Source organism: Arvicola amphibius, chromosome 6 (genome assembly GCF_903992535.2).
Source record: "Arvicola amphibius chromosome 6, mArvAmp1.2, whole genome shotgun sequence".
NCBI classification, from domain to species: Eukaryota; Metazoa; Chordata; class Mammalia; order Rodentia; family Cricetidae; genus Arvicola; species Arvicola amphibius.
The window spans coordinates 157,001,713-157,015,651 of record NC_052052.2 but is presented as its reverse complement, the minus strand read 5'-3'; the positions used below and the strand labels follow the sequence as shown (position 1 = coordinate 157,015,651).

The 13,939-nt window shown below is 39.4% G+C and overlaps 1 protein-coding gene across 2 annotated transcripts; it reads left to right on the top strand.

Moving 5' to 3' along the window:
• The first annotated feature begins 4,075 nt into the window (after nucleotides 1–4,075).
• On the top strand, nucleotides 4,076–7,785 carry LOC119816955 (cathepsin Q-like). 2 transcript variants are annotated; one of them, XM_038334061.1, is made up of 7 exons: nucleotides 4,076–4,201; nucleotides 4,492–4,611; nucleotides 4,706–4,852; nucleotides 5,305–5,529; nucleotides 5,988–6,147; nucleotides 6,837–6,951; nucleotides 7,686–7,785. In XM_038334061.1, exons 1-7 carry the CDS (start codon nucleotides 4,076–4,078, stop codon nucleotides 7,783–7,785), a joined length of 993 nt encoding a protein of 330 aa, XP_038189989.1. The 2 variants fall into 2 exon arrangements, with proteins under 2 accessions (XP_038189989.1, XP_038189988.1); XM_038334060.1 differs by having other exon boundaries at nucleotides 4,489–4,611.
• The last annotated feature ends 6,154 nt before the right edge of the window (nucleotides 7,786–13,939 follow it).

Here is a 13,939-nt window from a genome sequence, read left to right as displayed (position 1 = left end):
GGAAGATATTTAATTGGGTCTTACAGTTTCAGGGACATTGCCCATTGTTATCATGACAGGGAGCACAGCAGTATAAAGGCAGGCAGGCATGCTACTAGATAAGTAACTGAGAGTCTCACATTTGAATCTGCAAGCAGTACGAAAAGAGAATGACACTGGACTTGGTATGTGCTTTTGAAACCTCAAAACCAACTCTTAGTGATGTATTTCTTCAATCAAAGCTATACCTCCTAATCCCTTCAGATAGTTTCATTGACTAGGGAACAAGCACTCAAATCTGTGAGCTTGTGGGAGAGATATACTCTTCCATATCACCCCATTCCCCTCCCTGGAACCATAGACTTATAGCCACATCAGAATGCAGAAATGCATTCAATCCAAATTAAAAATATTCTGTAGTCTGTAAGAGTCTCAACACTGTTTAAAAGTCCAATATTCAATAATCCAAAAAATGGAGTACAAACCTAAACAGAGAACTGTCAACAAAAAAATCTAAAATGGCTGAAAGATACTTAAAGAAATGCTCAACATCCTTAGTCATTAGAGAAATGCAAATCAAAACAACTCTGAGATTCCATCTTCCACCTCCAAGAATGTCTAAGATCAAAAACACTGATGACAATTTATGCTGGAGACATTGTGGTGTAAAGGGAACACTCCTGTATTGCTGGTGGGAATGCAAGTTGGTACAACCCCTTTGGATGTCAGTGTGACAATTTCTCAGAAAATTAGGAAACAACCTTCTTCAAGACTCAGTAATACAACTTTTGGGTATATATCCAAAGGATGCTTAATCATACTACAAGGACATGTGCTCAACTATGTTCATAGCAAGCTTTGTTTGTCAAAGCCAGAACCTGGAAAAAATGTCCCTCGACCAAAGAATGAATAAGTAAAATGTGGTACATTTACACAATCTTGAATTTTGCAAGCAAATGGATTGAGCTAGAAAACATCATTTTGAGTGAGGTAATCCAGATCCAGAAAGACAATTATCACATGTACTCACTCATAAGTGGATTTTAATCATAAAGCAAAGGAAACCAGCTTACAAATCACAATCCCAGAGAACTTAGACAACAATGAGGACACTAAGAGAGACATACATAGATCTAATCTACATGGGTAGTAGAAAAAGACAAGATCTCCTGAGGAAATTGGGAGCATGGGGACCTTGGGAGAGGGTTGAAGGGGAGGGGAGGCAGAGGGGGGGCAGAGAAAAATGTAGAGCTCAATTAAAAAAAAGTACAATGTTCAAAATCTCTAATACTTGTATCATTATTATTATTATTATTTTATTAAAAAATACCAATCCAAATTCCCACTCCCTCCCCTCCTTCCACTCTCTCCACATATCTTCCCCTCCTCCCCCTCTAATTCTAAGAAAGGAAAAGGCACCCTGCCTTGTGGCAAGTCCAAGGCCTTCCCTACTATATCTAGGTTGAGCAAGGTATACATCCACAGAAAATAGGATCCCAGAAAGCCAGTACATGCAGTAGAGATAATTCCCAGTACCACTGTCAGTGCCCCCTCAGTCTGCCCCAACTGTTACCCACATTCAGAGGGACTAGTTTGATCTCATTCTTATTCACTCCCAGTCCAGTTGGAATCGGTGAGCTCCCATTAGCTCAGGCAAACTGTCTCAGTAGGTAAATCCCTCATGGTCTTGACCTCCTTGCTCATATTCTCACTCCTTTCACTCTTCAAATGGACCTTGAAAGCTCAGTCAAGTGCTCCATTGTGGTTCTCTGCCTCTGTTTCCATCTGTTGTTGGACAACGATTCTATGGTGATATTTAAGATAATCATCAGTCTGACTATAGGGCAAGGCCAGTTCGGGCACCCTCTCAGCTATTGCTTACACTAAGAGGCCATGGATGCAAGCCCAGACTAATATACCCAGCAGAGCTTTCATTGTGTCAATGTCTTAACTGTAACCCCTTGAAAAATTAAGCTTAAAAGCAGATCAAATTCTTCCAACATACAATGGCACAGGATATACATTACCATTACAAAGGCAAAGAAAGAGATTATAGTGAGGAAATACTCTACCTAAAGAGGAACTAACACTGGCAGGGAAAACTATAATTCTACATCTCCATGTCTGATGTCAAAGTGTTCTTCAGGTTTCCAACTCCTTTTAATTCTGAATGACTCCTGGTAAGGATTGCAATACAATATGAGTGACTGTCCCTGAGCCCACCAGGATGTGTCCTGAAGCAGTAAATATAGTAACTTTGAGTTGATGCTGTGCTGGGACAATGAAGAATGCCAGGTAAATGGTGCTTCTTGGTGGCAGGCCCATGTAACATTCAAAAGAGAAAAGTCAGAGAGTTTTAAGAGATGCAACCACAGCCTGCCATTGATTTCCCTTCTTATACTTCAACCTTGAAGACCACTTGTCCCTTTGAGGGTCAGGTCTCCTAAATGTCTTGTGAGATTCAATGTATTACCAACTGACACATGGAAACAGAGCATCCCAAGAGTCTGTGTCCTCTAGGATCCAACCATACCTGAGGAGCAAATAAAAAACAGTATGCATTGATTAACTACTGTCAGGGATGGTAACCAGAGCCTCCAATTCTAAACTTCAAGGGTACATCACACATCTTTTCCAGAAAGTGTAATCAGAAAACAAGCAGCTGAGTATACTCTGATCCAAAGCCTACAGGACTGCTATCCAACTTGCGTTGACAAGGTTCATAAAGTCATATTCCTATGTCCAGAGAGGTATCCCACAGCCATGCCAGGGGGAAAGTCAGAGGTTATCTCTCAGAAAGAGCCTGAAGTACTAGTGCTTGACGACTTATTCATGTCAGTAACACAGCCAATCAAAGGGAGAGCATGACAGAGGGATGGGTTCAGATGGATAGATATTTGAGATTTATAGCCTCAGTACGTTACTGCTGTGTCAGACTCTGGAACCTCAACTACCTCTGAAGAGTTGAGACCTTGGAGTGGACTAAGGCAGTAGCCATCACCACAGAGAGGTAAGACCATGACTTTCCAAGGCAGAATGTCAGGTACTTGTGGGGTTGGGGTTGGGAGACTCCTGGGAAAGTCAAGTAAATGCCAAAGACAATAGTATAATCCTTAGCAACCCTGGTGTGTGTAATGAAATGGGTAGGAAAGGTAAAGAAGACACTACATGCCTTATGGGTCTGTTTGTATAGGGAGGGTCTCATTACATAAAAGTTTGGGTCTGACCACAGAGATTTACGCCAGTAAACATCACTGGCACCTGCTGCTCCAGAAGAGATCATCTCTTGCACATAACCCCAGAATGGATCTCTTTTCAGTTCATATGGACATATGTAGTAGCAGATGATATGTTCCTATCAAGTCTTTTGGGCAGTGTTGCTTTGGAGATCCTGCAAATTCAGAAACTGATAATCCCACTATCAACTTGGTACTATCAACTAGGTACTTCACCTACTCCCATGGTTCAGGCCTCCTGTTGGTTTTTAATGTGACGCTATTCTCATATAGGGAGTGAGTTGGGAGTTTGATTGCATATTGCCAACAGCAGAACACAAGTAATAATAAATGACCCTTCCAACATTCTTATAGAAGATATTTCACAAAGTTTCATTCAAGAAGGAAGGGTTAAAGTCAAGGCTACCACTCTCTGTATATTAAAAATGCTTATGTTATCATGTAGTTCCAACTGTTGACCTCATTTTGAAAATAGAATCCAATACAATGTGATAGAAGTTTTGCTTGGTATAAAAAATGAGTAAGTGATATCCTAAGAAAATGGTTGTCTTTTGCTTCTGTCTTTCACAGAGGATGGAGACATTTCTGAAATAGTGAGATGCAGTTCACCAAAAGTTTTCACTGCTAGAATTCTGGGGACAGGCTCGTCATTTTATATGGGATCTAATAAATACAAGTGGATGACTCAGTTCAAACACATCTTCGGCCTTTTCTACAATCTTTTAAAAAATATTTGGGACAATAATTCAACAACTTTTATTGACCACATATGGATTAATTTCTTACGAAATAATGAGAAGACATAAAAGCATTGCTGTAATTATGTCTTCATTTCTCTCCCAAATCCAGGTTCTTCAGATATGACTCCCACTATCTTCCTGGTCATCCTGTGCTTAGGAGTTAGGTCACGTGTTTCGGCACATGATCCCAGTTTGGATGCTGAATGGGAAGAGTGGAAGATACTCTATGAAAAATCATACAGCCTGGTTGGTATCCTGGAAACTGTCTAGAAGGGTTCCAGAGTGCAAGTGTCTAGGCATAGTAGAGGTCATAGATGCCCCACCACTACTACCACCACTGAGGTTGCTTAATCATGACCATTGTGAACAAAAGGTAGCCAGATTCCCTTTAGTCAATATGAGGAGAACGTGTGACTATTGTGTCCCAAACTAGCTCTCCTGAGCCTCTAATCACCTGGACAGCAAATCCACAACATCAGCTTGTACAGGAGTTTAATTATAAAAAAATGTCACCCATTTTTGTTCTCATCCAGGAGGAAGAACCACTGAGGAGAACAGTATGGGAAAAGAACATGAACATGATTAAACTTCACAATGGGGAGAATGGCCTGGGGAAGAATGGCTACACCATGAAAATGAACGCCTTTGGTGACATGGTGAGTGTGACATGGATTACTTCACACTGTGCTCTCTTGTGTGTTTTACATGGAGTCTTTTCTTTTATAATCATTTATGTATGCTTTCTTGAAGACCGATGAAGAATTCAAGAAAATGGTGGTTGCTTTCCCAATGCAAACTCAGGAGAGGGGGAAAGGCATCTGGAAACGATCTCTTAGTGGTTTACCCAAATTTGTGGACTGGCGAAAAGAAGGCTATGTGACTCCTGTGCGGCACCAGGTTTGACAGTGCCACCTGCCCTTCTTCTTAAACCATATTGAAGAGGAAAGAACTTAGTGTCTCTGTTTTCTTATTGAATGAGATTTGCAGCTCATTTTTTAAATAATATATTTGCTTCTTAGAAATCTTCATACATTTTCCAATATATATTGATCTTGACACTTTAGCAAACACCTTCTCCAGATATTAACTTCCACCACATCTCATTGTAGAGTTCATGTCCCTTCTATTGTCATTAATAACTGAAACAAGCAAGAAGTCTTTCACAAATGTGAGGGGGGACACACAGGAGCATGTGTACACTACGAGCACCCAAGTCCTCTGGGGGACTGACAACTCCTTTCTAGGCATCTATCAACTGCCAGTTCCTCATTTTCACAAATTATTCACCGGTCTATGTTGTTACCTGAGTTAGCATTTGTTTGTGAAAGACCATATTTTCTTCATTTTAGGGCAATTGTGGTTCTTGTTGGGCTTTTGCTGCAACTGGTGCCATAGAAGGACAAATGTACAAAAAGACAGGCAAACTCATTCCTCTGAGTGTCCAGAACCTAGTGGACTGTTCTAAACCTCATGGCAATAATGGCTGTGCATGGGGTCACATATACGCTGCCTTTCGGTATGTTTTGCACAACGGTGGTGTGGAGGCTGAGGCGACTTATCCATATAAAGGAAAAGTAAGTAGACCTCTTGTTGTCATTTCAGCTCAACCTGTAGCAAGGAACAACTGTAGATATGATACACTATCTTCAGCACTCAGATTGGATGGTAGAATCTCTCTGTACAGCATCATCACAGCCATTGAGTATCATACTTTGCATAAAGTTTTGGTGTGATGATTTTGGTATGACTGTCTTCCATGTACATCGAGAAGATAGAAACTATTAAACATATAATACACATCTCTGTAGCAGTAAATTTTCTTATGGATAGAGGGAACTATTGGTTGGCATTGAAGACAAGAGAAATTATTTTCAGTTCTAGATCTTACAGTACCATCTCACTTCCTGGCATGATTTACAATAGCCCAGACGTTTGTGTGCTCAGATGCAAATTGTCAAGTGTTTTGGAATTGACTCTTGCTTTCAGGTATGAATGGAAGAAACTGAGTCTTTTATCTCTTCACCTTTTAAAGGGAGGACCATGCAGATACAATCCTCAGAATGTAGCTGCTAAAATCAGAGAATATGTGGCCCTCCCAAAAGATGAGGATGTCCTAATGGATGCTGTAGCAACTAAAGGGCCCATTGCTACTGCAATGCATGTGCATAAGTCTTTTTCATTCTACAATGAAGGTTAGCATATTTCCTTCTAATGAAGAAAAAAATTGTGATATCTCTGTTTTATGACAAGTTCTCAGACTGGCTGTTAAGTAAAAAGTATGATGTGAATGGTTAAGTTTCTGGACTTTACTCATTTCTAATAGTCCTGAGTACAGAATTTCTCCTGATACACACCCTCATATGAAAGCTAATGTATCCTATTTAATAAAATTTATTGGTTGGCTGATTTTCAACTCTTCTTCATTTCATGGATGTTTTAGTTCTTTATAGAAACTGATTATTTGAAATCAAATTATAACACAGCATTTTAATTAAATAATTTATGCCTTCTAGGTTTAACTTGGCATGAGACTATTAGAAAAACTACAAAGTTCTAAGGAATCAATTCATATGCATGCAGACAATATCTATCAGTAAAACTCAGTACTTTGGATTTCTTCAGTTTTCTGAGAAACTGTGTGTCTGTGTGAGTGTGTGTATGTGTGTGTGTGTGTGTGTATTAGCATTCTTGCGAACAATTCATCTAGCTCAAGTCTGACTGTAGTTTATATTGAATTCAAGTATGATTGTAGTTTATATTTAGCTGAAGTCTAATTGTAGTTTATATCATTTCAGAGATTGTTGAAATAGTTCTACTGTTGGTGGCTGTAGTCACTCTCAGGTGTCCTGTGCGTTTCACATCAGCTTCTGTTATTTCCCAGGCATTTATCATGAGCCAAACTGCACCCGTAAAGGGAATCATGGAGTTCTGGTGGTTGGCTATGGATTTGAGGGAAATGAAACGGATGGTAATAACTACTGGCTGATCAAGAACAGGTATAAATTGCCATGAAAATCTGTATTTGAAGTTCCAGGGGCTGGAGTTCAGCGGTTAACTGCACTGGATCTCTTTCAGGAGATTCATGAAGAGACTGTAAATTGCTGTTAGTATTTTGATATACAGCTTAGAAAATTTTCTTTCATTTAAGTAGAACAAAATCTGTTCTTGTTTTCCCGTGTGCAATTGAACATGTGTAGAAATATGATGTTGGCATCAATTGTTTCTCAGTCATTATATATTTTCTACATTGAGTGCTTCTTGCTGATCTAATAGTTCACTATTTACTCTGCCTAGCCAGCTTGTTCTTGGTATGTTCTGTGTCTATGTCCAAAGAATGTGGGTTACTGGCACACTATAACGTCATCTGGCCTTGCAGGGGCTCTTGAAACTGATTTTAGCTCTTTAACTTTCTCAGATCTCATATAGACCTAAGAACTTACTAACAATATGTTATCATAGAATTCCCAACACTTCACTAGTTTCAAGGGTACCAATGTCATGTATGTGACATCGATTTTCTAAAATATGATACATTTGATAGTTATGAAACATGTAACGTTAGAAAGGCATCCTGCTGTGGTTTTCACATTCCTGTGTGAGGCACCTCCTGGTACTCAGGAATAGACCCTCTGCCTTTCCTGATCATTTTGTTAGGTTGGCCTCTTGCCTATTGTAATAAATCCAGCATGTGATAATATTTCTACTAAATAGAAAATATGATTTCTTTCAGCTGGGGAAAAAAATGGGGCATGAAAGGCTACATGAAAATTGCCAAGGACAGGAACAACCACTGTGGAATTGCTTCATATGCCCACTACCCTCTTGTGTGAGCAGCCTGATGCCCACGTGGAAGCAGTTATCAGGAGACTGCATTTCCAGAGAGGTTATATCCACTTCAAAGACCAGTCTTTGCTTAGTGTGTTAAACTGCTGAGTCTCTCAAGATCCACACTACAGTATGAATTCCGGGAGCTTTCAAGTATTTGAAATTACAAGTTTTGTAACTGCCTCTAACTAATGAGTGTTTATGATTACTGCAGTAACTTTATTTTTAATTTCAATGATTGTGGAAATAAAATCATTTAAAAATTAAAATCCAAGTATGATTTCTAGTTTTATATATTTTTGTGCAGTTACTTTTTTGTTGTCAAACATGCAATTCACCTTGAAGTGGGACTGAGTGTTGTGCTGGTGTCTGGAAGAAAGAGTGGGTAGGTTCTCCTTGATGGGATGTACTGTTCATTGCTGTGTTTTGCTTTAGGGATTCTGTTTATCCACCAGAAACCCTGCTCTGAAGGAATCTATGAAATATTTGGATTTGACAGTTTTAGCTAACACAAATATGGGAGTTCACAGAAGTGGTTTCATTCCACTTTGACTGGAAATCAGAGAGGTCATGCCTATTCTTTCTCCTTCATGGCTATTGACAAGAAGTTTGGCTTGAGGTTTGTATACTAATAAAATATCTTGACCTAGGGTGTGGTTACTTGGTTCTTTGGGTATTAAGATGACCCACAGAGGGGAATATGTTCCACCTTGACCAAAGGTCTGAGAGGTCAGATATATTATGCTCCTTCAAAGAGATGACAGGATGTTTGGCCCAAGGAGTGACTGTCTTCAGGATGCTTGGTCTAAGGTGTGGTTGCTGCATGTCCTGCCTAAACAACAGAATACTTAACTCAGAAAACCGTTTCTTGATGCTTCAGGTGCTAAGACACATAATTGCTTTGTTTCTTCTGTGTATCATGTTGAAGCAATTTTTTGACTTCTTCCCCCATCTTTGGATTGAGTTATATAAGCATATGGAAAATAAACGCAGGCAAATTCAGTATTCACTGAATTGACCTTCCAACTATTTTCTGTGAGTCTGTATCTCTGTTCCTTTGAATATTTCTAATCCACATGCCCCTACTCTGGAACATGTGAACCCCATTGAGGCTGGACCCTGACAAATGTTGCCCCAATGTTTGACCCCAGTTTCAGTTCTTGGCCCCACTCTGCTGTGCAATGGCACCATGTGCTCCTTCGCTGCATTGAATTGGGCAGAGATTCTCCTTCATTCATTAATTACCTTCATATTGGCATTGACTGGAGCCTAGAAACCCTGCTACAGTAGGCTCTAATAAGTGTAACATAGCTGAAACACATGACAACGACTTAGAAATAGCCTTTATAGCTGTGAAAAAAATTCTTAAAGGAGGAATGAAAAGGTAAATGAGGAGAGAAATGGTGTGGGACAGTGGTCTGTATTCTGTCAATTATATATTAAATAAATGCTGATTGGTCAGTAGCCAAGCAGGAAGTATAGGCAGGACAACCAGACAGGAAGTAGAGGCAGATCAAGGAGAACAGGAGAATTCTGGAAAAAGGAAAGCTCTTTCTGCAGTCCTGTCCCATTCACAGAAGAAGCAAGATGTGTCTACCCCTCCGAAGAAGCCATGTGGCTAACATAGATAAGAATAATAGGCTAATATAAGTTACAAGAGTTAAAAAGCCTGAGCTAATGGGCCAATCAGTTTATAAATAATGTAGACCTCTGTGTGATATCTTTGGGACCTAATGAATGCAGGGACCAGGCGGGACAGAAAAACATCTGACATCAAACAGTGCCCAACGTGGGGCGATTGCATCCACATAAGCCTAAGAGAGCTTGGAAAGTTATTCTACATAAAAAAATAATAGAGTTAACATGGCTTCTTAATAACAGCATTTATTAACTGGTCTCTACATTTGGACATTAAATAAAGAGGAGAAACCATTAGCCAACAGCAAAAAAAAAAAAATCAAAGTGTGGATATGGGAACAGGGAAGAATATATCTTAATTAAGGCAGCCATTTTAGGGTTGACAAGACAGTTGGCTCTAGAGGGGTTTCCAGATGTCCAAGAGGATGTCCCCAGCTAGGTCCTTGAGCAGTAGAGGAGAGGGTGCCTGAACTGGCCTTGTCCCATAGCCGTTCTGATGAATATTTTGAATATCACAATAAAACCTTTGTCCAGTGATGAATGGAGATAGAGACAGAGACCCACGTTGGAGCACTGGACTGAGCTCCCAAAGTCCAGTTGAAGAGCAGAAAGAGGGAGAAGATGAACAAGGAAGTTGGGACCACAAGGAGTTTGTCTGCCCACTGAGACAGTGTGACTGATCTAAGGGGAGCTCACCAAGGCCAACTGGACTGAGATTGAAGGAGCATGTGATCAAACCAGACTCTCTGAATGTGGCTGACAATGGGGGCTGTCTGAGAAGCCAATGATAATGGCACTGGGATTTGATTCTACTGCATGTACTGGTTTTTGGGGATCCTAGTCTGTTTAGATGCACACCTTCCTAGGCCTGGATGGAGTGGGGAGGACCTTGGACTTCCCACAGGGCAGGGTACCCTGCCCTCTCTTAGGACTGTACGATGTGGGGGAGAAGGAATTGCGAGTGAAATGGGGGGAGAGGAGGAAGTGGGAATTTTGAAAAATTAATAAAGTATTAGAAGAATTCAAAGTATAAGGTGAACTAGGTCTTCTCTTTAGACACATAGATGAGGTGTGAGATTTACTGTGTAACACTTCTCCTGATAATAAGAGGAAAGATTTCCTGCCATTCTCTCCTGTTCAGTGACTTCAGTTCTTCACACATGGGTGCCTTTCAAACGTTAGTGTGCTAAATAGGATTTAACAAGTTCCCCTGATACTTGAGAACTGTGCCAAGGTGATTCTAATATAAGAAATATAGACTTACCAATTCAAGTCAATCTGTCTTTTCTTTTGAAATCCTCAATCTGATTTCTTTATCTGAGGAGGTAATGATTGGGGGTATTTCAAACACAAAGTGTACACAGAGAGCCATCTTTCTACACAGTATTTCTAGGATCTAGAAAATATATTAAAATTTAAGGATGAACAAGAAAAAAATATTAAAAATTTATAGGAATCTGTAGTGCAGAGCCAAGTACACCATTAAGGGGTTTTTGAGTAATCCATGAGAGAGCCAACATTACTGGAATGAGTTATTGCCCTTATCAAAAATCTCAGGAAAGATGCACTTGGATCATATGTTATATTTTGATTAGTGTTTTTGGTGAAGCAATATTCATTTTACTTCTTTGTCCAGGAGAAGACTAGAAGGTCAAAAGCCAGTTTTTATTTAATCTGAGATCACTGGGAATAGTTGGGACCAAACTATTGTGTGTCACAGGGTGTTCAAAGTTCAAGATGACACAATCACCTTCCTTCTTCATTTGATATCAGGAAAACATATAACACAATTAAAATTGAGGTACAGCTATACATAGAGAATTCTGCAAAGAGCTAACTCAATGGTTGAGAAACACTTAAAGAAATAATGACTGTTAGTCATCAGGGAAATGCAAATCAAAACTACCTTGAGATAGCATCGTAGAGATATATGAAAAAAAGAATAGAGGAGTCAGATATCAATGCATTCATCTATACCTATTTGACTGTTTTTACAGGATGCAAAAACAACCAAACAAAAACAACATAAAACACCGAAACAAACAAAAAATGTTGAAAGAAACACAATATCCTCAAAAATTGATGGTACAAAACCTTTATTTGCAGAGATGGAGTTGGATGCTTCTACTTTACTCTGAGGAAAAGAAAACAAAACAAAACAAAAATTCAAATCAAAATGCATCAGACATCTCAGCCGAAAACGTAATAATCTGAAATTTCAAAACATGGCACAAGGTAATCTTCCAGGAATCTACAAGGATGACCCAAGCAAAGATATTTAAAAATGCCAGATGCATAGCAAGAATTGGCTATCTCCTGTGATGATCTTAGTGCCTGGCCCAGTTGTCATCAGAGAGGTTTCATTCAGCAGCTGATGGAAATAGACGTAAACACAGAGTCAGGCATTATGCGTACATGAGGAGGTGTCAAGTCTTACTGCAACTTTATATGCCATGTTTTGTTGATACTCATAAGAGGTCTGTCCTTTCCTTAACAAGAACAGAAGAGGAGTGGGTGGGGGTGGGAGCAGAGTGGTTGGGGAAGGGGCTGGGAGAAAAGAGAAAGGGGAACCTCTGGCTGGGATGTAAAATAAATTTAAATAATGTTTTTTTTTAAGAAGTAGGATATACACTTCACCATAGCATCACATGGACATGCTTTCTGATTTGGACTGGATATCATAGGACCTAAGACCAGCAACTTGCAAACTGGACTCTATTAAATGACAGTTTCTATGAAGCCAAGGAAAGTATCAATTGAGAGAAAAATTAGCCAACACAATGGGAGAAAAATTTTCACTAACTCTACATCCAACAGAGAATTAGTGTCCTGAATATGTACAAAACTTAAAAATGATAAACAAGAAACAAACCAATTAGAAAGATGGGCTTTCAAACTGGACAGAAAGTTCTCAAAAGAATAGAAATGGCTGATAAATGCTTTAAAAAGCTTTCAAAATACTTACATACCTGGAAAATACAGATTAAAACTACGTAAATAATTCCGTCACATGTCAATCATAATGGCAATGATCAGGAGGACACCTGACAACAAATTCTGATGTGGATATGGGAAGGAGACCCTTACACACTATTGCTGGTAAAGGAACAGCTCCATTTAGTGGTCATACCTGGCTCTTGCAGATTTGAACAGTCTTGCCAGCCAGTCTTGAGAGGGTTAGTCTTCCCTATGAGAAAGTGAGAGAGGAACCTAAAAATCCAGATATCTAGCAGGAATTCAAACAGCAGTGCCACCTCTGACAGCACTCATTCTCACAAGCTCTGAGAAGACACACCAGGATTTGATTTACATAAGTATCTACCTTAGACCCAATGCAGATATAGTGAATGGAAGGGGCCAGACACAGTCAGTGAGAAATATGAAAATGCCAGGATATTGATATGGTTGTATCCAGTTATTATGCACACTGTCAGTCTTGAGTTGAAGGGTTTGGGTTCTGTAAGAAGCAGGCTGTGCAACCATGATGAACAAGCCAGTTAGCAGCACTCCATCACAACCTCATCAGCTATGGCTTCCAGGTCCCATCCCTGCTTGAGTTCCTGTACTGACTTTCTTTGATGATGGACTGTGGTGTGGATGTATAATCTGAATGAAGCTTTTCTTCCTCAGGAGCTATTGGTTATGATGGATTATCACAGCAACAGTAACTCAAATACAGCCAAGAGATTAGCATTTCAAAGCCTGGCAAATAATGACATAAAAGCAAATTTCTATCTTTTGTTTATATAAATGAAATGTATTTGATTCAACCACATCTCTTATTTAACTCTTGTCTGTATATAAGGCATGTTGAAGAGATGTGTCAGGGAAAATTGGCCAGTTACACAAAGATTTGCTTCCACCTGGTGTATGTGCTTTGTCCTACATTGAACATGAAGTGAAATATATTGATATGAGTAGAGGACACCATTGCTACACTTCTATGGAATGCCTTACAAGCAAAATTGATTAAGTGGAAACACAATATCAAACCTTGAAGACAAAGTAGAGGATCTGGACAGTCAATGAAAATTATGAATAAAGAAGAACTTTGGAGACCATGAAAAGACAGCATCTATGAATCATCGGCATAGAAGGAAAAGAATTCCAGCTGCATAACATAGACCAGATCTTCACTGTATTCACAAAGGAAAACTTCCCAGACTCCTCAAACTAAGAGAAGTCATACCTGTTCAAAAACAAGATGATGAAGGATGAAAGACAGTGCTAAGAACTATGACCTCATAGAAAAGAATAATTGTGTAGATGGTAATCTGCTATATATGACTAACTTTACACATGTAGGTCTTTAAATCACTGGGGATTTAGACAGAGGGTGCTGATACCTAACTTTCTAATGTGGGGAAATTGTTTTAATGTCTATCATTCTTCCAAGCATTAGAAATGAAAACTGAGCAATAAATATATCTATCACCCTCATCTCTGACCTTCTCATCACCATTTGCTTGGGAAACTCAATTCTGTAGGTTCAGAGTTCCAGGCATACCAATTATGATTCTG